Source organism: Macrotis lagotis, chromosome 2, assembly GCF_037893015.1.
Source record: "Macrotis lagotis isolate mMagLag1 chromosome 2, bilby.v1.9.chrom.fasta, whole genome shotgun sequence".
NCBI lineage: Eukaryota > Metazoa > Chordata > Mammalia > Peramelemorphia > Peramelidae > Macrotis > Macrotis lagotis.
The window spans coordinates 318,496,328-318,523,561 of NC_133659.1; the positions used below are offsets into that span (position 1 = coordinate 318,496,328).

At 36.2% G+C, this 27,234-nt stretch overlaps 1 protein-coding gene across 1 annotated transcript in view; it reads left to right on the forward strand.

Moving 5' to 3' along the window:
- The window catches only part of SCYL2 (SCY1 like pseudokinase 2), a 73,163-nt gene that overhangs the window by 4,660 nt on the left and 41,269 nt on the right, over positions 1–27,234 (forward strand). The window contains exon 2 of the mRNA XM_074226658.1: positions 12,984–13,188. Within this exon, the coding sequence (XP_074082759.1) occupies positions 13,012–13,188 (177 nt within the window). The 5' untranslated portion in view covers positions 12,984–13,011. The remainder of the gene's footprint in view (positions 1–12,983; positions 13,189–27,234) is intronic.

Here is a 27,234-nt window from a genome sequence, read left to right on the forward strand (position 1 = left end):
AATTTTAGGGATATTTGTGAACTTTTTCCTCTTTGTCCTGATAGAGGTGTATGCTTCGTAACTGGACTTTTGGGGTTCTAAGCTAGTGACTTCTCTTTCTGGTTAGAAATCATCAATTCTAGGTACGTTACTAATGTTCCAGATAAGAAAGGTCACATTATGAAAAATCATTAAATCCCAATGAAAGTTTTTCAGAAGACATGTATCTGTGAGCCTTAGGCAGAATTTTTTTCTTGACTGAGTTGGCCAGTTCACAGCTATATTGGCTGTGCATTTCCTCTTTTGGGGGAATAGGAGACTTTTGTAAGATTTTCCATCAGACCATGTTTCTTCTAGTCACTGAGAAGGGAGTCAAATTGTGCAGAATCTTGCATCTCAGGCAAAGGTTTGTACTTTATCTTGTAAATTATGTCAAATCACAGAAAGTTTTTGAAATAAAGAAGTGATATGATTAGATTTGCCTAATATTATTAGCACAACCTCCTATATAGAGCCTTAAAATTTAGAATTTGCTTTATATACTTCTCTCAACTCTGTCTTTCATGCTGCTATCTTGGCTCTGCCTCTCCCCCACCCCCAACTCTAGTAAAGCTGAAAGTACAGGTATTATTTTCCCTATTTTACAGATGAAGTAATGAAGAACTAAAAAGATTAAAGTGTTGTGGGAATGGTGCTGGACTTGGAGTCAGAAAAACCCAGCATCAGATCCCACCTCAGATACTGTCCCATCACTTCTGTGTCTCCTCTTGTTACTGTAAAATAGAGGTGTTGGACTCATGACTCCTGAGACCTTTCAGTTCTAAATCTGTGATCCTGCGACTTTCCCTTTTCAAGGGTCAGAAATAGAATTTGAATGTAGATCTTATGATTTAGACCAAGCACTATTCACTCTACTAACCTACCTTTCAAAGTAAGAAGTTTATTACTCTGCTAGTCTAATGGGAAGAATATGGCTTAGAGGAGACCCTAGAGATTGGGAAGGTAGTCAGAATGCAGTTGAAGTAGCTGAGAAGCGAGGGAGATGGGGAGCCTAAATAGAGGAAAACATTTCAGAATTAGTTGAATTAGAAAATGAAATTTTTTCCAGAAATAATGCCATTGTCAAGGAAAATAAAACACTTCTTCAGTTCTGTTTTTCTATGAATGTTCAAAGAACAATTAAATGTAACTCTGGATGTTATTTATTTTTTGTGAGTTCAAAGAACTGTATTTTCTTGGGAATTACCATTTTCCTATAGAGGTGAATATAGTAACTAATAGTAATCTAGTGGTTAAGAGGTTGATTATGGTGGTATGTATTTTCCTACATTGGTAATGTTCATAAAATGTTACTTCAGAGTTGGGATATAACCTCATATTCTGTAATTTTCTGTTTGTTGAAAGAAGAGTTGAAGGGGCAGGAAGTGGTATAGTAGTTAGAGCACCCACAGACCCTGGAGTCAGAAGGTCAAATGTGGACTCAGATACTTATTAGTTGACTCTGGGCAAGTCACTTAACTCCTCTCGCCTCGAGATAAAACAAGGAAGGCAGCATATGTTTAGACTAGCAAGTATCAATGTATCTTTGCTCTTTGCATCTTTGGTATTTGACACAGAGTAGGCACTGAAATTCTTAATTGAGTTTTATTATCTTTTTTGACTTTATGTAGTTGTTAATAGGATTTTTTGAGGGGTTCAGCTTTATTTTGCATAATTTCATTGACTCATATTTCTTTGAATATTTTATGTTTAGTCTGCCTTACCAGCCTCATAGATCCAGTCTATATTTCTGAATCCATTCTTCAAAATGTTCATTTTAGTGAAAGAATAAGGAAAGCTTCCTCTATGAAAATCCATGTTCAACTCTGTCATCATAAATTATAGGCAGAGAACTTTAATGGAAAGTTTATAGAGAGAATGTTGACCAAAGGTGATAGAATTGAAAATGATAGCAGTTGCCCAGTTTTGAATTTTTGCATAAGAAGAAATGATTTAATTATAGATTTAGATATAGAAGGGACCTTGAAAATTGTCTAACACCCTTCATTTTATAATTGAAGAAATTGAAGTCTAGAGATCCTGCTGATACATGACAACTGGAATTTGAACCTAAATTCTCTGATTCCAGGCCAGCTGTCTTGTGGCTTGTATAGTAGTTCAGTATTTACTCATCGGCACTTATTTTCTGAAATAGATTGCCATTAACATGTAAAATCTAATGCAGATTTGTGTTATTATCCCCCTTCTTTTTGTAAAGTCTTCCAAATGTGTTCTTGCCCATCCTGGTCTCTTGCGTCCCTGAACTCAGAACATTTATTTTTGGCATACTCACTTGGCATTTTCCACATACTAAGTTTGTTAAGTATTTCACTTTTATGTGTTTTCCTCTTCCTGAGATTGTAAACCGGAGGAGGAAAAGCTTCTCTCTGTCTATTTCTGATATTCACTTAGAACCTAGTACTTAGCAATAGGTATTTGATTTTATTGAATATCTTCTAATTATCTCTTTCAAAGTTTGAGCTCATCCTCCTCTTATACTGTAGCTTAGTATTTGCTTCAGCAAGCTTTTTGTTAAGGATGTGCCAGACATTGTGTTGGTTTCCCTGGATAGACAGAGAAAACCAAAATAGCCCCTAACCCTCAAAATGCTTACAGAGGGGTGCAGTGGTGGGAGGCAGTGGAGCATGAATAACACACGGGAAATGGGCAAGAGCCTCTCAGAGGAGATAACACTTAAGCCAAGTTACTCTGCAAATGATCAAACCAGAAGTGATTGAAGACTGGTTGAAATATATTGGAAAATATCGGTTAGAGATAGGACTTCACTGGTGCGTCCATTATTATCGGTAACTCCAGGTGACGAACTTCCTTAATCAGTGCAGGTCATCTCTTCCACTTGCAACATGATAGAAGTATCTGGGGCCTTGAAAAGTTCATATAGCCAGTCTCTGTCAAGGTATAATTGAAATCCAAATCTTCTCCCCCACCCCCCACCCCTTAAAGCTCACCCTGTATCTATGACACCTTGTTTTTTTCTGCTGCAAACTAATTTCCTTAAAATCTCTAGAATGCAGTTTTCCAAAAATGGAATATATCAGAATATCTCATAGACTCCTTTACTCAGTTTTCAGGAATACATTATGTATGTAGTAGGTTCACACAGTTTTGACAGGAGTGTTTGCCAAAACTATGTTTCTGTTTTTAAATGAGGTTTCATTTGATTTGAAGTTAAAATCAAATGAGTATCATTCTAAGTTTCAGTCCAAAAATTTTATTTGAACAATTTAAAAACCTAAAACTGTACTGTGATTAGCACTTCAAAGGCAAGCACTGTCATTTGCTTGTTTGTATCCCTAACCTTTAACCCACTGATTGATACACAGCACTTACTAAATATTTATTGATGGATCATTGATTATTATTCTTCAGCAATAAATATTTAAAATCAAATGAATATCACTTGCTGAGTTGCAGTCCAAAAATTTTATTTTAGCAGTTTTTTAATCTAAAATTTTGTTCTTTGTTCTTCCTTGTCTGTCCCAGTTCTTAACTCCTTTAGAAGTTTCCAAGTACAGAGAGCTCAAGTTCCTTGACCAGGGTCATCCATAATTTTTCAGACTGAATTTGTACCTAGGGTTTTGTAAGTCTGGTTCTGTTGTCTGTCCACCATGTCATTCTGTCTCTTGTGCTACATAAATGTATGGATAAATAGAAAATGTATTTATTAAATAAATAAATCTATTTATTAATAGAAAAATATATTTAGGTTAAATGTTGCCAAGGTACTTATTTACAATTCACCTGCTTTATTTCGTCTCTCCTATTCTTCATGCCCTTAACACCTGCTACTGTCCAGATTATTGTAATATTGTAGACAAATTTTAATGTCATTTTTTATTTGTGTGCAGAATTTGCAGTGTTAATATTACCCATTATCTCTAATTCTACTTCTGTTGATTAATTATTTAAGCTTCATTTTATTTCTACAACTAGTTATTAATTGCCTTATATGAGCTAGGTATTGTAAGTAAAAGTGCAGGAGGTAAAGATAAAAGTAAAACCTTCAGACTGACTTCAAAGACCTTCCAGCCTCCTGAATGAAGGAAGCAGTGTTGCTTTTTTGCAAAAAGAATTAAGTGCAAAGGTCCTAAACACTTTGTGGATTTTCTTAAACATAGGACTTTACCTAGTTACTTTCCAACCACATCTATTGACTGTGAATAGATAAAAGTGAAAGCTTCCTTTTCCATCAGGTCACATGATGCTTTGCTGCTTGTCTGGCTCTTATGTGTCTCCCCCCCCCCCCCCCCCCCCCCGTACTTCTCCAGAAGGCTAGTTCACTGGGCTGCAAGTTTTAAAGCTTTGTCCTTTTCTTTGGGTCTAGTATTATCACCAAATCTCTCTAGTTTGTTATTCATCGCTGTTGCCATGTGATTTATCTGATCAATATGAGCCAAGAAAGTACTTACCATATTTCCCCATGTATAAGACACACCTTAATTTGGGGGCCCCAAAATTGAAAAATAATGTATTACATAAAATTCTTGAAGTCAAGTTTGATTCATCATGAAATTCCAGGACCTTCTGTTCCTATCTTTTGGGCATGTGGATGCACGCCTAGTCCATTTCATTTCATGAACCTGAAGCACCAGTTGTGTCCTTTGAAATGAGTCACTTCTTTTTTCATCAACAATTCTTGTGCATGCTGAATCATTTTTGTGGACACAGGAATTCCAATGGCCCTTTTCTCTTCAAACCATATATTCAATTCCTTCTTGAAATCAGGTCTTCTTGCTGCCTTGTGTGGCCTTCTGCCGGGGGAATTTTCATTTGGGTTTCTTCTTCCCATAACGTACCTTGGATGGTTTTCTCAGTTGGAGGAAAACCAAACTGATGTCCAGCAGCACGATTTTCATTCACTTTTCCAAACTGAATCACTTTGAACTTGAATTCAGCATGGTGCAGAAATCTTTTCTGAGCCATTTCTGGGCAGAACATAACCTAAATTACTACTGATAATGAATACAAAACAATGAGCGCAAAGACGACAAGCATGAAAAAGGAAGTGCAAGTCAAAAAATCTACAACCACTGTAGAAGATGCTCCCAGTTTTTAGACCTAAATTTTTCAAATATGGGTGTGTCTTATACATGGGGAAATATGGTTTGCTATTTCTTAAGTAGAAGTAGTTGGTCACTTTTTAATAGCCTTGTATTCCATTTTCTGATTCTACCACTTGGCTAAACTGTTCTCTTCAAGATCTCCAATGATTTCTTAATTACCAGATCCAATGACCTTCATCATTAGTCTATTTTAATAGTTTATTATCTGTTTTGTGTTTGTGTGTGTGTGTGTGTGTGCGCGTGTGCGCCCGTGCCTGTCATGGACCCAGCTCAGGACCTTGGCCACCTATGGGCTAGGAGACGCCTGGGGGTGTGAACCTGCCCACATGGGTGCTGGGAACGCCCCAGTAACAGGAGTGGCTCCGCCCATGAGGGAGGAACAGGGGAGGAGCTCAGGGGAGGAGCTGAGGACTATAAAAAGGGATGGGGCTGGGGAAGAGGAGAGCCGTTTTTTGCTGCTATGTAAGCAATAAAGACCTGCTTGTTAGACTGCTACTGGGTGCTCTGTCCAGTTATTGCCCTCCATCCCCAAGGAGGGTCCGTGCGTCCAAAGACCTGGGAAAGGTATGTATCCAGGCTAAGGCTTGGGATAGGTCCCCAAGCACATGCCCATGTGCACCCCAGAGCACTGCCCTTTTCTCTCCTTTGATTCTTTCTTGGTGGTCTCATGAGTTCTGTGTCCCAGTAGTACTTTCACCTTTATAGATTGTAAATTCTTTGAGGGCATAGATTGTTCTTTTTTTTTTTGTCTTTTATTCTCAGCTTAGGCTGCTAAGTTTGATTTCAGTATTTCATAAATGCTTGTTGAATTGAGTTGTTGCAGTCTACTTTCATCCATTAGCCAGTCTTTCAATTGCCTTTTGGTTTTTTCACATTTTTATTCTTGAGAAATGATGTTTCATGATTCATAACTACATAGCATCACTGGAAGGATGTTGGTGTTAAAAAAAAAAGGGAATTTCATCTCAAGAAGCAGTTTGACTTCAAAGAAAGTTTATGAAGTTCCTCAAAGAAACTTTATGCCACTCAGTCTCTTCTGTTCCTTAAGCATTTTCCATTTGCAGAAGCTATGCAACATAGAACTATTCTCTTGGATTCAACTTCCATGTCACTGTCTGCACAACAGATTTCCCAAGCTGTAAATCCAATCTTGTCCTTAGCCAATGGAGTAGAGGGGAGTAGGATGTTTCAAGGAAATCCCATTCTTGTTGCCAATTGCAAGTCCAGGAGAGTTTGTTAGATCCTGCCAGGTATGCTCATTGTAAGGCAGGAGCTCTGGAAATTTCTCTCCTGTCTGCTTTGCAGGTTCTTTATTCAGAGAGACCAAAGGAATGCTGTGGAGGTTTGGAATGATTTATACCTTTTTATTGTATAGCCTTGGTTTTGGAGGCTGCAGACTTAAATCTGTCTTTGTAGCCTAAGTTTGTTTATCAGTTCCCCAAGTTTCTTGTCTGCTGGCCTTCTCTTCCACAGCCCCATTTCCACCCGCTGTCCCTGCTTGTCGCACGTAGCCTGCTGTCCCCTTGCATGGCCTGCCCCCTAACCTGGACATTCATCGGGGCCTAGAACAAAGCTGGCATCATGCCAGATCTGAGACTTAAGATAAGTATCATCAGGTAAAAACAACTTCTCTAACTGCAGCTGCTTTCAGGACCAAAAAAGGACTGCACATCCAGCTTGATGATATAACTATTATTAAGTGGCTATCCAAATCAAGCTGGACCACTCTGATTATGGGGAATTCAAATGGCCAATACCTTATATACGTTCACTTGCTTTTTCCTGTGTTTTGCTTTGCTGTTCTTTTAAAAGCCTTGTATTCTGGAGCTAGAGACAATTTATGTGTTGTCTGCAAAAAAGGACTATTTGGATGACTTTGCCTTCAATAGAATATCTCTCATCTTCCATCTGGACTTCCTACAGGAGTTCTTCCAGCACAGAGATTGATGCTTTGGCAACCATACTTGATCCAGCTTTATGTCTTGCTTGATGTTAATAATCCAAAACTCATTGAATGAAATTCTCTAGTTCCAACTAGCAAGGGCTCTTGAAGGTGCCTCACTATAGGCTTTGGAGAGGAGAACCTTTTAAAACTGAATGTTGCTGAATAGAGTTAGTAACTTGGGGAGGAATCAGTACTTCCACCTGTGATGTTTACTGACCCTAATTAGAAAAACCAGTTAATCTTCTCAGGCCTCAATTTCCTAGTCTGTTAAATGATGGGGTTGGACTTGGTGGCCTTTAGGGACCCTTCTATCTCCAGATTACCGTCTTGGAATTTTGTATTCACTTTTTAGTCAATTGTTAGTAAAGATGTGGTCTGCTGTTGTGAAACATTAAGAAAGCATTTTGAAAACAATACCATTTGTAATGTTTCTAATCATTTGGCATCATACTCTAGATATCTTGAAAATTAATTCCTTCATTTTTTAAAAAATTGCTTTCTTTGCTTTAAATGATTTTCTTTTATGTGCACTTACCAAGGTCATGAGAAGAACCGAATAGGGCTGAAAGTTTATGTCAGAAAAATCTGGGAGTTTGAGTGCACAGTGATACAGCATCTACAAAAACAAATTCAGGCCTCTGAGCTTCCTCTTGTAGGCTCTCCAGACTGTACCTGACTCAGAAGAATACATAGAAAAAAATATCATTTTCATTTCAGTGCACCATCATTCTGGATGGACAATGATAACATTGAGTCTAGAGCAGAATAGATAAGGACGTCTACCTCTCAACATGAGAAGTTCTGTCGAAAGAATTGGGTAAGTTTAGGCTATAGAAGAGAAGACTTGGGAAACCTGGGCAGGGCTGTCATTCAAAAGAGGGATTGGACTTGGTTCTGCTTTGCCCTTGAGAGCAAAAAGCAGGAGAAATTGATGGAAATTTAAAAGAAGTGGATTTTAGGCTCGATGTGAGGAATTAGGAAAACTCTTAACAACTCTCACTATACAAGCTAAATGAGCTTTTCTTTGTTTTTCAGGCAAGGCTATACTTAAATTTTCTTTGCCTTTCTGTCATTTCCTCTCAATTTGACAAGGTCAAGAGTGCATATAGACTGAGGCAGGATAAAATTGCAATGATTTGCTTTTTCTTGATTAAACTTCTGTAAGGAATAGTACAAATCAATGGCAGTTTTTCCTATCTGCATTTTCTGACTTTTCAGAATTAATGGTTTGTTTGATTAGGTTGAGAAGAAGCTGTTCCAGTTGTACAGTGTCTTCATGCCTTTTTCCATGATTATGAACAAATCAATGTTTGTAGATGATGTAAATACTGTGTGGTATCTGTATCCTGTGTCCACTACTGGTCCTGGACAAAGAATAGTGTTGGTTACTTTTCTTTGTTTTATGGATTTACCATAGTCAAATAATTCCTAACTTAGTACCTAATTTACTGGCATTGGACCTTTCTCTTTCTAAGCTAAGCTGAGCCTTTGATAAGCTGTCCCTCATTGGTACTGTGCTATCATAATAAGCCAAATGAGAATCTAATTGACTGTGCCCTGCCAGAAGCCAGCTTTCTACTAAATGAGGTGGCACTGGACTTTTCTTGTTTCTTGAACATACTGAGCTTGGACTTCTTAAAAATATAGTATTATCTTTATTTTGGATCATAATTTAGAGATAGAAAAGGTTTGGATTTCTTTTGGTATGATAGTTATTATGTTATATTTCTTTTTGTGATTCATAACATATGTTGTAAACAGAGAGTATAAAGAGCCAGCTGGTTTGGTTTTGTTGTTTTAAAATTTACTGTTTATGGCTTCTGTTCAGTTTTAATTTAGAAAAACAAATCTTACTTGCTTTGAAAATGAAGAATTGGAGTGACTTGTAATTTTAAGAATTAAGTGTTAGATTCTGTTATGAGATATCTCATCTCTTAAACAGTTACTGGTGGTGTTTTAAATTTACATTTCAAAATTGCTAAGTCCTGTCCATGATCTGAAATGTAATTTACATTTTACCTCTGTAGCAGTATAGCTTTTACATGGAGTTTATCTTTTTTCCTGACACCCCCATTCCCCCCCTTTTTAAAAAGATTTTATTTATTTTGAGTTTTACAATTTCCCCCTAATTTTACTTCCCTCCCCCCACCCCCCACAGGAGGCAATTTGCCCGTCTTTACATTGTTTCCATGGTATACACTGATCCAAAGTGAATGTGATGAGAGAGAAATCATATCCTTAAGGAAGAAACAAAGTATAAGAGATAACAAGATCAGATAATATATCAGTTTTTTTTTCCTAAATTGAAGGTAATAGTCTTTGGTCTTTGTTCAAACTCCACAGTTTTTTCTCTGGACACAGATGGTATTCTCCATCACAAGACAGCCCCAAATTGTCCCTGGTTGGTGCACTGATGGAATGAACAAGTCCATCAAGGTTGAACGTCACCCCCATGTTGCTGTTAGGGTGTACAGTGTTTTTCTCGTTCTGCTCATCTCACTCAGCATCAGTTCATGCAAATCCCTCCAGGTTTCCCCTTTTAAAAAAATTTTTTTTAAAATTTTATTTAAGGCAGTGGGATTAAGTAACTTGGCCAAGGTCACATAGCTAATTATTAAGTGTCTGAGGTCAAATTTGAACTCAGGTCCTCTTGACTCCAGGGCTGGTGCTCTATCCACTGTGCCACCTAGCTGCCCCTCACCCATTCCCGATTTATGGTTACCTTATATAGCAGAATTAGCAACATAGTTGTGGAGAACAATTGACCTGTAGAGCTACACTGAAATGATGTCTTAGTATCTAGCTGAGCAATTAACGGCTTGAAGGAAATCAATATTAAAATATTAATCAAGAGAGATGTTTCTGTTAAATATTCCAAATTTACTATTTAGCAGATCATGGTTTCAAAATCATCAGGTGTGGAAATGATTAATTACTTAATTAAAGTAATTTATTTTGGCTTTTTTGCAAGGCAGTGGGGTTGAGTGGCTTGCCCCAGACCACACGGCTACGTAATTATTAAGTGTCAAAGACTGAGTTTGAACTCAGGTACTCCTGACTCCTGGGCTGGTGCTCTATCTACTGTACTACCTAGCCACCCCCATTAATTTATTAGAATAGGAACAATTTCAAGATAACTATTTCAAAATTGCAAATACTGAGGACTTGACTATAAGGCTAATGTTAAAAGTATTTTTAGCTAAAGACATGAAAGTAAACTTTCTTATAATCATTTTCTAGGATTCTTATAACAAAATTGAAACATTTGGAGTCTATACTTTTGCACATTTTAAATCAGTTGTTTTTGTCTTTTTTTTTCTTGCTGAAACTCTTCATGGAAATTTTGATGCAATTTAGTATTTTATTCTTAGATTTTAAATAGCATTCTTACCCTGCCCTTGTTGGTTTTTGAAGGTTGAAAGAAAAGTGAATAAGACATATGGTAAATGCTTCCGTATGTATGGTGACTTACTGCCATTTTGTCCAGATTCAGTAGCTATTACTTTATGGATTAGCACAATGTTGAAGAATTTTCCTGAAAGTTTAGACATAATTTCCCCTATAGTAATTCTGCCTCATTCTCCTCTTCATTTCTTAAAAATAGACATCAGCTTTAGTTTTCTGGATTCTACCTCAGGCAGTGATATTTTGTTTATTTATTTGTTTATTTATGTGTTTATTTCTTGGGTAATGGGGTTAAGTGACTTGCCTAAGGTCACACAACTAAATAATTATTAAGAATCTGAGGTCAGATTTGAACTCAGGCCCTCCAGACTCCAGGGGCAGTCCTTTATCTACTGCGCCACCTAACTGCCCCAAGGTAAAATCAGATTCTATTCTATTCCTTAATGTGAACTTTGGGGAAACTGATTTTTAGTGACATAACTTCTTCATTAGGATTTTTAAATGTCTGATGGATGCTTTTTGTTTTTTACACCATTGTCATTTATCCAAAACACTGACTTAGCACTCCCTTGTCAGTTCAGGTAAAGCAAATTTACGAATAACTAGACTGAGCATGTAGCCTTCATTTCCTGTATTTCTTCACCTCATAAAATATCTTTTATGTTTTCTCGGATTGAGATTGGTCACAACAATTGATTTGACTTTATATGCCTTTTTAGTCTTGCAATTTAAGTTAAAATCATTGTGAATACCTTCTAGTTCTGCTTATTTATTCTGGCATCTTTTCATTCCAGTATTTGTGTGTTTCTTGGAGCTCTTTGTATTTTGTGTCTTTTTACTATAATATAGTATTCCAATAGATTTATTTACCACATCAGCTAGTCCCCTATTGTATTGCTATAAATGGTTTGGTCTAATATTCCTTTGACTTTTACCTTTTTGAAACAATATTCCCAGTACAGACATTTCTATATGAGAAAATTTGAACAGTTTGTGATGTCTTTCCCATAATTTCAAATTATCTCCCAGAAGAATTGAGCCAATTTGCAGTAACACTGTGTTGCTGTGCCTATTTTTCTGCTTTTCTACCGATTTACATTTCTCTTAATGATTTGGAGGATTTTTTTCATGATTGCAATTCCTTTTTTTTTAAAGATTTTATTTTGAGTTTTACAGTTTTTCCCCTAGTCTTGCTTCCCTCTCCCCACACCCCACAGAAGGCAATTTGTCAGTCTAAGTTGAAGGTAATAGTCTTTGGTCTTTGTTCAAACTCCACAATTCTTTCTTGGATACAGATGGTATTCTTCATTGCAGATAGCCCCCAAATTGTCCCTGATTGTTGGCACTGATGGAATGAGCAAGTTCATCAAGGTTGATTATCACTCCCATGTTGCTTTTAGGGTGTACAGTGTTTTTCTAATTCTGCTCATCTCACTCAGCATCAGTTCATGCAAATCCCTTCAGGCTTCCCTGAAATCCTGTCCCTCCTGGTTTCTAATAGAGCAATAGTGTTCCATGACATACATATACCATAGTTTGCTAAGCCATTCAGTAATTGAAGGACATTTACTTGATTTCCAATTCTTTGCCACCACAAACAAGGCTGCTATGAATATTTTTGTACAAGTGATGTTTTTACCCTTTTTCATGATCTCTTCAGGGTATAGACCCAATAATGGTATTGCTGGATCAAAGGGTATGCACATTTTTGTTGCCCTTTGGGCATAGTTCTAAATTTCTCTCCAGAAAGGTTGGATGAGTTCACAGTTCCACCAACAATGTAATAGTGTCCCAGCTTTCCCACAACCCTTCCAGCAATGATCATAATATCCTTTCTGGTCATATTGGCCAATCTGAGAGGTGTGAGGTGGTATCTCAGAGAAGCTTTAATTTGCATTTCTCTAATAAGTAATGATTTAGAGCAATTTTTCATATGACTATGGATTGCTTTGATCTCCTCATCTGTAAATTGCCTTTGCATATCCTTTGACCATTTGTCAATTGTGGAAATGGCTTTTTTTGTAATATGACTCAGTTCTCTGTGTATTTGTCAGAAACATTAGTAAAGATTGTTTCCCAGTTTACTACATTTCTTTTGATCTTGGTTACAGTGCTTTTGTCTGTGCAAAAGCTTTTTAATTTAATGTAATTGAGTTCGTTTTTACTGATGTTTCCCATCTCTTCCTTAGTCATAAACTGCTTCCCTTTCCATAGATTGATTGCAGGTGGTTTTTGAAAAATATTTGTTCACATCATTTATCCATTTATTTTTTGTACTATCTTGATTGCAATTAAAATTTGGAAAATTTCATCTTCAATGCTTATGTTTTTACTAACCAAGGACACATGTCTTAGATTTCTTTGTCTTGTCCTCAAACTTATCTGTAGTTTTAAAATATATGTGAGTATGTATTTTAATTGAAATAAAACCTTTGCTTGAGTGTTGAACTTTTTTCAGTCAAGGTTAATCTATGAGAATTAAAAGAAAGTTGACATTTTCACAGCAGTTTGTTTTTCTCTTATACCTATAGGTAAATAGAATTATATAACATTGCAGCCATGGAGTCCATGCTGAATAAGTTGAAGAGTACAGTTACAAAAGTAACCGCTGATGTCACCAGTGCGGTAATGGGAAATCCTGTCACCAGAGAATTTGATGTTGGTCGACATGTTGCCAGTGGTGGCAATGGGCTGGCTTGGAAGATTTTTAATGGCACAAAAAAGTCAACTAAACAGGTGAGCTTGAAGTGAAGGTCTTTGATGAAAAGCATGTGGAAGAGATGCATTTATACTTTAATATGGTAAGAAAGGCATTTCTTTTAATATATTGCTGGTGTTTGAGTTGTCCTAGTGTGCTTGCTGCCTCTTGTCCAAGAAATAGTATCTGGTAAACCATATTATATACATAGTTTTGATTTCTTTCCTTGCAGATTTTCTATGTCATACCAACATACAGTTTAATTTTAACTTAAGAGATAAGCAAATATTAATAAATCTGAGATTACTATATCCTGGGATATGAAGGCTTTATATTAGAAGTGAAATTCTGACCTTTTGGTTTTCTGTTCTGATCTAATGGTGTGGTGGCAAAAGTAGTTGTTGAATTTCTCTCATAATCAGTGAGAAATATTTTCCTCTCTTGAATAAATGTAGAAATCTATATTAAATTTTTTTTGTCTTTAATTGGACACATCTTTTTATTTGTATCTTACTTGGGGGTATAAATTATAGAACGTGAGGATTAATGTTTTGGGATATTTAATGAATACATTATTTGAAAATTAATTTTTCATTAAGTATCTCCTTTTTAAAAAACACTTCCAGCAGTTTGAGATTCTAAATGCTTAGGTTGCCTCATTAAATATCAGCAGATCAGTTAGAATTTTGCAGAATTATGTGTGCTGTCATTTTTTGACAGTTTTCTTAGATACATTGGTAAGACTAGTGCATTTTAAGTTAATTCTAGACATATATAGTATTTGTTTAAAAAAATATTTTATTTTTTCAGTTTTCAAAAAATCAATTTCACCCCCCGCCAAAAAAAGAAAACCAAAATCTTCCTTACAAATGTGCATAAGCTCACAGATTTCTCAAGTGTGGGCCATATCTCCACCCCCCCCCCCCCCCAGATATAGTTAGCTATATAGTCTTTTTTTGGTTTGTTTTTTGAAAGGCATTTCCCCAAGGTCACACAGCCAAGTAATTATTAAGTGTTTGAGGCCAGATTTGAATTCAGCACCTCCTGACTCCTGGTCTGGTGCTCTATCCACTGTGCCACCTAACTGCTTGAGTAATCTCAAAATACCATTAGAAAGCATGCTATTACTTCCATATACATGCATATTGAATATGGTATGAGATAACTGACAATATTATACAGACTTGTCCTTTGTTTTAATGATTCGGGCTTTGCAGTGAACTGTTATGTTTATGCTCACAAATAAATTGCAAAAGAAGGAAAATAAACTTTTGATTAATTTGACTACATATTGGTATCATGGTATCATTATTACATATAATACATTGTGGTTGAAGAGTAGTTGGTGGGTTGCTTTTTCTTCTGGTGGTTAATCTTGAGTAGATTTTTTTTTTGAAGTGACTATTATAAAGTTATCCAAATGTGCATAATGTTTTAGTTTTAGTTTTTATTAAAATAATAATCTGATACAACTTAGAAAAGAAAGGGGCTTGAAAAACCCTTCTCTAAAGGACCATTTGTTAACACAACTTTTAAGCTCTATAAATCGGATACTCTTTCTCCCCCTCCCCCATCTTTCAGTATCTCTGCCTAGCACATAATAAGGTCTTAATAAGTATCCCTTGAATTAGAAAAAAGAAATAATTTACTGGTAAAAAAAAAGATTTTACTAAATACCCAAAGATATTAGAATACAGATGATATTTATTTACCTTGTGATCAAGTGAATAGTTTTTAATCTTAGCTAACATTTTTGTTTTCATCACTTTTTTTAGGTATCTTAGGTCCAGAATCCATTTTAATAATATACTCGTAATATATTAATAATATACATGTTGTCTTTTAAAATGTCTGATGTAAGCCATTATCATTTTTTCTGATTAGTTTAATTACCTCATTCAAAGAATGGCTTATTTAGCCATAGATTACTTCAAAAACCATTTCTTAGTTCATAAAATTATGTAAATAAAGAAAGCATGTAACCAGACTCTCACTTGATTTGTTGATTTGTGTTTCATGGAAAAGATAGTTGATCTTGTGAGATATTTTGGCTAATGTCACTAATGTATAGTGTTGATTTTGAAGTCAGAAAGACTCATGTTCAGTTTGTTCCTCTAATTGATACCAGCCATGAAATCCTTGGCTGAGAAATCACTTCAGCCCTTTACATCCTAGACAACTCTCTAAGACTGTAAGTTAGTAAGCCAGGTGATAATCTTCAGTGAAGTTTTTACTTCTTAATTTAAAGTTTCTTCACAAGGAGTCTCCAGTACCAAAAATGATCTTTAAACTTTATTTCTGAAATGACTCCTTCCCAATCAATTCCTGAGGGTCTGATATACATGATAGAGCTGGTAGTGGTAGGGAAATTGCACTAAATTTAAGAGTTCTTTTATAAAGTTAGTCGAATATAATTTCTCCAATTTATTGAGATCTGGACCCTGCCTAAGTTTTAGAAGAGATGGTGAGTTGTTAGTGCATTGTATACCAGAGGGGTCAGACTCAAGGTCTGTATCTCCCCCCCCCCCCCCCACGCCATGTTATTGGGACATATTTAACAAATACAAAATACAAATAACATAGGTAATGTTTGTGGATGGTTTTCTAAGTTACTTTGCAACCTGTCTTTGTGCACTAAAATTAATGAGACCTACTGGTTCCTCAGACCTGAATGATAACTGCTTCCAGAGTATTTGATGGAACATAGGCAGCAATGTCAGGAAGCTTTTCCTCATCTTCACTTATGTAAATCTTTAATATATATTTACTCCCCCTTGTCACACCCATCTTTGAAGGACAAGAGAGAGTCTCAGCAAGTCCTTCCAGATCACTTCCTTAGCTTCAGAGGAAGAATGAAAGAATATGAAGCCTGATAGTTGTCACAGGTCTGCTGCTTGGGTCCCCTCCCTCCTCACCCTCAGGGTTTGCATTGACTCAAAAGCAGTTGACTAGGCAGGGAGTTGAAGAAATCAAAAATATTACTTAAATCAGTTTCGTTTAGACTTCAATTTTATCCAACTGAATGGAAGATATAAAGAGAAATGAGAAAGAAAGGAGGAACATGATTGATGAGTGCTTCATCATGCAGCTTCATGTCTTTCCCACTTTCCTTTCCCTCTTCTTCACTCACTAGCACATGCGGTTGCTATGGAAACATGTTAAATTGACTTCAACTTTACAGTAGAAGATTGAATCTTCGAAGGAGAATTTTTATCTACTTTGCTTAAGGAGACTGAAGGTTTTTTTTTTTTATTGCTCCTAAATTAACAGTCAAATAATCTGCTCTTAGTATAATACTGAAGTAAAAGCTATCTGAGTGGATATATTTTAAATCTTACATACCAAGTAAAATTCAACTGTTCTCCCTCCCATTTTACTTCTTCTTTATTTACTTAGTTTCAGAAAAGGTTGTTAGAGGTGTAGGGCATCTTATTAAAAAAGATTCTCAGGAAAAGAAATCACAGATATGTGTGTGAAGAGAGATAGTGAATTGGGTTCTGAAACACATTTGAAAAGGCAAAGTAGTTCCTTGCATTTTGGGTTCTCTCCCAACTGTTTTCCTAGCTTTCAGCACCTGATTGTTGTATTTGGAGTTTTCATATGTGGCTAGGTGGGGTGGGGGTGGAACATAAGAGAGGGAACTAGTGAAGACTGCATGTTCTCATTATCTGCTATCAGATGGAAAGAAAGGTGCATTTCTCAGCTGTTCTAGAGCAACTCTGGGGTGCTCTCAGGCCATTAAAGCACATGATAGCTCATTTGCACGTGAGTCCTTATTTGTGTGGATTTCTTTTGCTTTAGCTTTTAAAAAATCAATTTCTTCTGTTCTTCCTTGGATTTGGCCATTTTTACTGAGGGCATTTCATTGTAAATAATTAATAAAAACGTAATGAATGCAGAAGCTAAACTGTGCACAAAGATGCCTGTAATTCTAAGAATGTTTATGTATTTGTATAAAATCAGTAGTTAACATTTTTAAAAATGTGGAATAGCTTCTTCAGTGAGATTCTAACTTTTCCAGCTGATCTTATTTGTCAATTTTAAAAACAGCTTGTGTTTTGAGATGTTTCCTCATCTCAAATGAGCATTCATTGCAAAAAAAGCTTTAACCTTCCAACTTGTCTTTAAAATGCCATTTAGGATTATCCAGGCAAATCATTTACTTACATTTCTTTTCTGAAATTAATTTTTTCAATGAATATAAATCTACTTTTTCTCCCTCCATTTTCCCTATTGGTAATAAAAAAAGAAAAGAAAACCTTTACAATAACGATATGTAGTCAAGCTAAATAAATTTCTGTTAGCCGTGTGTGTGTGTGTGTGTGTGTGTGTATGCACATATACTATATATATATTTTTTTTATTTATTTATAAATCATATAAATGTATACATACACAAATAGACTTACTATGTATATACCTACATATATGCACAAATATATTTATATAATCTATATTCAGACTCTTATCTCTCTGTCAGAGCAGCATAGCATGCATCATCTTTGGTCCCTAGGGAACTGTGGTTAGTTCTTGTGTTGATGAGAGACTTAAGTGTTTTGAAGCTCTTTGTCTCTACGGTATTTTTGTTATTGTATAAATGGATCTGGTTCTTTTCAATCCAGTATGCATCAGTTTGTACAAGTCTTTTTAGGTTTCTCTGAGGCTGTCCTATTGGACAGTTTTACAGTACAGTAATACTCCACTTAGTTATCTTAACTGTTCAGCCATTTCCCCATTTGCCCCAATTCAGAGCTTCACTAACAAGGCATTGGAGTGTCTGTTTCTGAACAGTGCCTTCAACATTTGTTGTTTCCTTTTTTTATATACTAACTTCGCCATCTGATGAATATGAGTAGCACATTATATAAAAGTTGTTGAGGAAAGGGATGTATTTGACTGTACAGTGGATTTGGAAAATGTTTTCCTTATATGTATGTGCTTAGGAGGGATACAAGTTAAGATGTGGTTTGTGAATATTTGCTATATAATCTTAGCTTCTGGTGTGTCCTTGAACAACCAACTGTACTTTTCTTTACCCTGGTTCCAAATGGAGATTATACTGCCTTAACAGAAATATTAGAGATAGGGTCAGGGGCTGGAACTATGATTTTTATTTTATTTCATGTTATTTTTTGGTACAGGGTGCTTCTCAATGGAGGAATTTCCTCTATTGAGCAAGTTCATACCTAATCTCCAAAAATAATCCAACTTCTTTATTGCTACTGGCTACATGTCTGAGTTTGCTCTGATTCTCCAGAAAGCCCAGTCACCTGTCTGGTAATGTGGTGTGGAAGGGACCTTAGGAAGTATTTTTAAGATAAGAACATTATGCAAATAGGAGCAGCCTGCTAACTTCTGAGTTGTGATGATCTGGGTTCAAGTGCTCCCTCTGACACATCCCACATAGCTGTTGTGTGATTCTGGGCAAGTTATTTAATGCTCTTATTGCTCCAAGCAGCTCTTCCAGAATGGTGAAAAGATAGAAAGATACCAGCCTATATTGACAAAGAGAGTTTCCATACTGTACTAATGAATTCCTCCTCCAATAGAAAAGGTCACTATAAATTGTTTTATATCATTAGGTATTATTAGTTTTGCTATTTTTTATGTAGTAAATACTGTTTACAAGATCAGATTGTCATTATAACTTGATCTAAGTATATAGATTCTCCTCGTGTGACATTTAATTTCATTAATTTTTGCAGCTCTCTGAAATTAAGTTACAGGATTTAATTTAAGGTTAAGTGTGTAGATAGATGTATGTATGTATACACGTGTGTGTGTGTGTGTATTTGGCAAGGCGATGGGGTTAAGTATCACACAGCTAAGCATGTATTGAGTGTCTGAGACTAGATTTGAACACAGGTCCTCCTGACTCTGGGGCCAGTGCTTTAGCTACTATGCCACCTGGCTGTTCCCTTTTTTAAATATATTTTTTAAAGATGTTTCTTAAAGTATGTTTCTGAGAACATTTCTGTGTTCCCTGATGACAGTCTTTTTACCTGGGTGTCATGTCCAAGTCTTCATTTAGGGTTTTCTTGACAAAGATAGGGCAGTGGTTTGCCATTTCTTCCAGCTCATTTTACAGATGAGGAAACTGAGGCAACCATGGATCAGTGACTTGCCTGTGATCATATTGCTAGTAAGTGTCTGAGGCCAGATTTGAACTCAGTAAGATTAATCTTCCTGACTCTAGAATGGGTCCTTTATCTACTCTGATGCCACTTTGTTGCTTTTACTTAGATAATTCTGGGTTTTATAGTGCTTCTCAGTTAATTTTTTTTAAAAAATTACATGTATTATACATCATCAGAACTCACAGTTTAGTATGTCATGTATCTGTTTTTGAGGATTACCTTTTTGTTCCTCTTAGGATAAAGAATAGGCACATCTGTCATTGTTACCATGATTGCTCTTAGCCCTTTCAGTTATATAATCCATCTTTCTTCATATGATAATTATGGGGAATCATTGAAAAATGGTTCTTTAATAAACATTTGATTGCTAATTATGTTTTAAGTGCTGTGCGCATGTAGAGTTGGACATAGCGCTCACCATATAGCAGAATTCAAACTTTTTCTTGAGGATTCCTGTAGGTGTTGTTTTGTTGTTGTTGTTATTGTTGTTACTGTTGTTTGAAAACTTGTACACATTAAAAGGATCGTGCTTGTTTTATTGGAAAGGAACCATTCTGCTAAGTAGAGGAATAACTTGCTAATTAAAACATTTAGGTCAGAAAAGACCAGCTTGAATTTCATTAATTGTTCTAAACGATAGTTCTATTAAGGCATATTATAGAATTCCTTAAAAAGAAGTTAAATGACTTTCCATTTGTTATTTGACTGGTATACAGGCAGACAGGGGATTTGAATACAGATTCCTGTTTAGGAAAAATATCTTTAATGGTAAATTTAAGAAAGCAAGTTTATCAAAATATAAAAAAGGAGATTTGGAGCTCTAGGACCTAGATTCAATTTCTAACTAAACTTTCTATCTATGGGACCTCAGAAGATTTTATTTTTCTCCATAACTCAGATTCCTCATTTGTAAATCAGGTAGAATAGGAAGGTCCCAGGGTTGTCATGAAGAAAGAAAATGTTGTTCAAACCATAGGGCAATCCATCTTTCTAACTGTCGTGTATATACATATAGCTGTCTCTCTGTCATTGTTAACAGGTAGGTTTCTGTGTGTCTGTGTGTGTGTGTGTGTGTGTGTGTTTTAGGCTTTTTTGGCAAGGCAATGGGGTTAAGTGGCTTGCCCCAGGCCACACAGCTAGGTCATTATTAAGTGTCTGAGGCTGGATTTGAACTCAGGTCCTCCTGACTCCAGGGACGGTGCTCTATCCACTGTGCCACCTAGCTGCCCCATTGTGTGTGTGTGTGTGTGTTTTAAGAGAATAAGAGTACATTTCAGACATAGGAGCCTACTACAGGGAATAGATAAAGTGGATTTGTACTGAAATATAGACTCACCCATCTGCTTGTCTCCTCTGCCTCATTTTAGACTTCCTCCTTTGGAAAGTCTTCTTGGATTTCTCTTAATTGTTTTGCTGTGTTTTTTTTTAAATCACACACACACACACACACAAATACATATGAAAATATAAATATAAATCTAACTCAGCCACTCCATAGAATAGCCTTTGGTCAACTGTCATTTATGTCTTTTAAACTCTTAGTATCTGACAGTTAGTAAATGTTTTTTAACTTTAGCTATTGGATTGACCAGACTGGCTGTGGACTTTTTTAATTGTTGGATTAGATGATAGAAACTGTTATCTGAACAATACCAAGTTGGATGAAGATTGAATGAGAGTTGGGTAATGATTTATCATCCATAACAGGAAAATAGACTTTCTGATTTGATATGCTGTGACTTTTTTTTACTTGGTATTTAGATTTTTGGTTACCTGATGCATAAAAATACATAAAAAAATAAACAATATAATACAGAGCAGTATATGATTAAATGTCATTAGAGTGGTATGCACCACTAGTTTTTTTGTTTTGTTTTGTTTTGTTTTTTTCAAGGCAATGGGATTAAGTAACTTGCCCAAAGTCACACAACTAGGTAATTATTAAGTGTCTGAGGCCAGATTTGAACTTAGGTCTTTCTTCCTGACTCCAGGGTTGGTGTTCTCTGTCCACAGTTTCACCTAGATGTCCCTATACCACTAGTTTTTAAGGAATTCTGGAAAGAGTCACAGGAATATTTTTTAAAAGGGTATGGTTCTGGGTGGCTAGGTGGCACAGTAGATAAAGCACCCGTCCTGGAGTCAGGAGGACCTGGGTTCAAATCCGGTCTCAGACACTTAATAATTACCTAGCTGTGTGGTCTTGGGCAAGCCACTTAACCCCATTTGCCTTGCAAAGACCTAAACAAAAAAATAAATAAAAGGGTATGGTTTGACTTTTTAGAATGTAAATTGGGTCCCAGAGCACATTACCAACAAGATGGAAGACTAGACTTCTTCTTTGCTCCTCATGATCTTTCAGATCTTTCCAAAATAGGAAGCAGGAACAAAAGGTCAAGTTGTCTGCACCCCCGAAAACTCAGAGGTCAAAACTTGGTGATCTAGATAAATAGAAGAATTCCTAATCCCAAATGCTTATTCAGTACCTATAATAGTTTTGCCCGAGCTGATTGTCCAGCTTGTAAAAGAATTCAACTCTGTATCTTGAAAGCCCACTCTCATCTCATGCTGCAGAGATCTAAACTACAGAAGTTTACTCAGACTATGAGTATGAGAGTATTCTGTGCCACTTGAGCAGAGGAAAGGGAGCAAGGCAAAGGCGTGATTATGTGTCATTCCACTAAACTGGAGGGAAAGAACCCAGCATCCATTTGGAGGCAACTTCTGTCTCCTCAGAACTCACTTGGGGAAAAGGCTGAAGCTGGTGAGGTATAAATTGCCTGTCATGGGAGAAACTTAAGTCTCCCACAGAGGCTCTTGGAGGGGAGAGAGCTGTAAGGTGAACAATAGGGGGAAAATAAGGGGAAAGGACTATAATTGTGAAAAATTTCAGGAGGAAGAAAACTCACTTGTATTACCTTTAGCATTTGTAGTTCCTCCACTAGGCAAGATATTAATAGCAGAAGGGAATGTTTCCTCTAATAAACTCAAAAGAGTTCAGACAGCAATGACTGTTTTACAAGATTAAGGGCAGTGAATTAATTCATGATGTGGCAGAGAACCCTATGGATTCCCAGGAGAGTTTAAAATCACAGAAGAATATTCCTGAATGGTTTAAAAGAGAAATAAGAATTATGAAAGTATAAATTATGGCCTTCAAAGCCAAAATAATTTGTAGGAGTGAAAAATTTAAATCCATTGTGGCAAACGACAGAAACATGAAAGGGTAACTGTGGAATGTGAATATATGAAAATGAAGGAAGAAGAAAAACAAAAAGCAGTAACTTAAAAGAAAGCATATCCATGTAAACTAACCATATTCATCTTGAAGACTTAAAGATCTCTTATATCTCCCAGAAGAATATAACAGGTCAAAAAACTTGAATACCATAATCTGAAAAAAACTGCCCAGAACCAAAGATAAAGTGCTGGTGGAAAGAATGCATAAATCACCTTCAAAAACAAAGACATAATGGTTACATTTAATATTTCCACTGATAAGTAACACATCTTGAATGCAATCAGGAGAAAGAACTTCAGATATAAAGGAAAGGAAATTCAAATAACATAACTGTTTTGAACTTACTGGAAACTGCAGAAAGGAGCAAAACATACTCTTGAACTCAAAGGAGCTCAAAATGCATCTCTCTGGGACATAGCCTGCAAATCCGAAGTTACCCATAAATGAAAAGGATGAGTGTTCACTTAAAAAGAGACATTCAAAATATTTCTCTAAAGAAAATCAGACCTGATAAAATTATTTGCATCTCAGCACCCTAGAGAGGAAAAATAGATGGGTAAACAATATTGCAACCAAGGACAGCAGACAGCAAAAACAAACCACCGAGAAATGTATTTTTCAATATGTACAGGAGGAGATAAGGGTGAACGCAAAAGTCTCACAGAGAAGTGATGATAGAGAAATGGGCCTGAGGTGACGGAACCCAATAATGCTGCATCTACAAGGGAATCATTTTTTGCTTTGAATGGTAGGTTGCAAACTAGGTGGGAGTGGAGAAAGAAGATAGAGATGAGTATGTGATGTACTCTCTAAGTGAAAAACTAAAAAGTGAGAGGGATATAGTTTCTTTGTTCTCTTAGGAAGAAGAGAGAACTTCCTGGAAAATAAGAGAGGAGACAAAGAGGGACTGAAAAAAGAATAAAAGAAAGAGGAAATTTTGTTTTAATAGTGAGGGGGGGTACTGCTGATGAATGTGTTCTAATGGGACAAAAGATGCCTGTAAAGGAAGATATGGGAATCTTACACTGTATGTGATCTGAGATTTTTAGTGTTTAGATACAAACTCCTTCAGGGGAAGAGTACTCAGTCCTTTGGAGCAACTGAAAGGAAAAGGGGAAGGGGAAGGGCATAGACCTCCAAAGGAGACTTCAAGCCAAATGGGGGGAAAAAATTTTACTAAGAGGAGGGCAAAGGTCAATAATAAGCTTAACAAATCAAGGACACAGGAAAAAATCGTTTATGGGACACTATCCTTCATGTTTAAGAATTCAAAATCTACACAATAATAATAGAAGAAACAAAATAGGTTACTTAGAAGCTTTAATTCCATGAGGAATAGAGATGTAGAGATTAAGTATAAGAGTCATGAATCAAAGAATAAAAGTCAAGATATGAAGAGAAAATAATTAATGAAACAAGGGCAAAGAAATCTAGAGAAGAGGATCAAAAAAAGGACCTTTCAAAAAAAGTGAAAGAGAAAGAAACTAATAAGTAAAAATTTGGGAAAGAATAATGAGAGGGTGAGCACCTTTGAAAACAAAATTATTTTAAAATAGATCAAATTAAAATAATTGTATTTTGTTATTGAAGAAGGCCAAAATGACATCATTGTGTTTAGAGACAAATGTTTGATCAGATCAGTATGAACTCAGAATGCTCTACCACAGGTTGGGCCCAAACAGTCCATGGGAACATCTGGGTTGCCCATTCTAAACTTTGATATCTTACATCTCCTTTGAGCTGCTTCTATTCTGCCTTGCTCATAGAGTGCAGCCCCCTCTCTTATGAGGGCATGCTATGTTGGGTGTTCCTTTGCCAGTGTCTCCCATGCTGCACAATCAATTTTTCTTACGAGAGACCTTCGGGATGTGCTATTATTGCTCCTTGTGAGTGCTTGTCATATGTGAGTTCACCATAAAGATATTCTTTTTCAAAAGTTTATACTTGATTTCTTAATGGTGTGGCCATTCTGTCTTAGTTGCACTCTCTGTAATAACGTTTGAATACTTGTCATTTTAGCTTGAGAAAGGACCTCAGTGTCTGGTATCTTCTGCCAGGTGATCTTCAGAATCTTTCTGAGACAATTAAATGGAAGCGAATTCAGTTTCCTGACATGGCGCTGGTAGACTGTCCAGGTTTCACAGGCATATAGCAATGGGGTCAACACAATGGCTCTGTAGACCTTCCGTCTGGTAGTCAGTCTAATACTTCTCTCCCATACTTTCTTTCGGAGCCTCCCAAATACTGAGCTAGCTCTGGCAGTGTGTGTACTTCCCTGGAAAGGACACTGCCAAGGGAAATGAGTCTGTCTGTAGTGCTCAAAACTTCTCCATTTATTGTAACCAATGGTTCCACATATGGATGGTATGGTGCTGGCTGATGGATGCCTTTTAGGGCATCATGGAAACCTGTGTTTTCTTGGTTTTGTTGGTTAGGTCAAAATTAGCACAAGCAGCAGAGAATTGATCCATACTTTGTTATATCTCAGCTTCCGAGGCTGCATTGAGTGCCCAACCATCTGCAAACAGAAGGTCATGCACCAACACTCCTACCACTTTGGCCTTGACTTGTAGTCTTTGCAAGTTGAAGAATTTACCATCAGTGTGGTAGCTGCCCATGAGATCATGTTCATTTTCAGTGAAAGATTTTGATAACATGGCTGCAAACATCATGCTAAAAAGTATGGGAGCAAGAACACATACTTGTTTTACTCCATTGGTGACTGGGAAATCTCGAGAGCATCATCCACTATCTAGAAACTTGGCATGCTCGTCACCATGAGACTGATGTACAAACCTGACGAACTTCTCCAGGCAATCAAATTGTGACATAATTTTCCATAAACCTTTGTGACTGATGGTATCAAAAACCTTAGAGATAACAAATATTGTACACAGGCCTGTCTTCTGTTCCTGGCACTTTTCCTGGAGTTGTTGAGCAGCAAATACCATATCAACTGCTCCTCAACCTTTCCGAAGCCACACTAGCTCTCAGGGAGGTGACCATCTTCCAGGTGAAGGATCAGCCTATTAAGATGGATTCTGGGAAGAATCATACCAGCAATGACTAAAAGAGAAACACCTCTGTAATTGTCACAGAACAATCTAATCGTTTTTACCTTTATAGAGAAGAACAGTGGAAGTATCTTTGAATTCTTGAGGGATAACTTCTTCATTCCAAATAGCCTAGAAAATTCTTGTCCATTTTTGGATGAGCAACGGACTCCCCTACTTTGTGGATTCTGCTCCACTGTTGCCAACTGTATGTTGGTTTTAACTTTGGCTCCAGGTTAGCAATAAACTGTTCCCACTCAGATGCTCTAATCTCTGGACATTAATTCTTCTGGTAGTCATTTTGCCTTGGGACTGCCCCTTTGGTTGAATGTGAATATTTAGCTTGGAGAAGATGAGTCTGTGATCAGTCCAGCACTCTGCACCACACATTGCCTTTGTCACTCTGACATCTTTTCTCTTCTCTTATGATCACATAGTCTGTTAGATGCCAGTGTTTGCTGTGAGGGTACATTCATCTTGTTGCAAGAGCTGGCTTGGTATCCAAGAGCAACCCTGAGTAAAACAAGGCTGCCAAATGAAGGCCAGCTTAGTGAAGTCAGAGCTAGATATTAAAAAAAAGATGAACTACTTCGCTTACAGAGGAAGAGGGGAAAAGTACTAATATGGGAAAGGAAATTTTAGCCACAAATAGAGGAAAACAAAAACTAAAAAGTTTAAATGTGAATGTATTAACAATCCATTTCATTAACAATGCAATGAAATGAAAAAGCATGATTTAAAAAAAATCCTACAATATGTTGTTTACAAGAAACATTTAAAATCAAAGAGATGCACAGAATAAAAATGAGGGACTGTGAAAAAAATGAGCCGCAAAAAAAGCAGAATTAGTTGTCATGTTATCAGACAAAGCAAAAACAAAAAGGAAACCCAGAGAAATTTATGGCAAAAAATCATGGGCAACAAATCAATATTAAAAACACATTCCCTTTGACCCAGCCCCTGCCTGATCAATTTCCAGAGATTATTTGGGAAATAGGGAAAGAACTATGTTCTAAAATGTTTGTAGCAGCTCTCTGCGGTGATAAAAACCTGGAAATTACAGTGATGTCCCTTGATTAGGGAATGGCTGAACAAGTTGTGGTATATGATTATGACAAAATAACTACTGTGCTATAAGAAATAAACGCAATGATTTTAGAATAACATGCAAAGATTTGCACAAAATAATGGAGTGAAATAAGCAGAAACAAAAGAACATTGTATACAATAACAATAATGTTTTAAGATTGACTTTGAGTGAATAAATTATTTTGTCTATTATAAATGTGCACATTAACTTTAAAGAACACATGAAGAGAGATGCTACTGGCATTCAGAGAAAGTAATGATAAATATAAATGTTTGTGTCTAATAGCAGCCATTTTTGGAGGCCAGAGGGAGAAAGAAAAAAGAAATATACCTGACAATTTTATTGTATATTTGAAAGGAATAGCAAATTATGCAAATTCAATTTGCAGCTTCATATACAATCATCTTTTTACTGTACTATGCTATGGAAATGCTTGCTTTATTCCATAAATTAAAAAATTAAAATTGGCCATGGAATTAACTAATAGATCATATAACTAAAATAACAATCTCAGAAAAGGAAATAAAATTAGTTTTTTTCAACTGAATATATCAAACTTGGAAAAA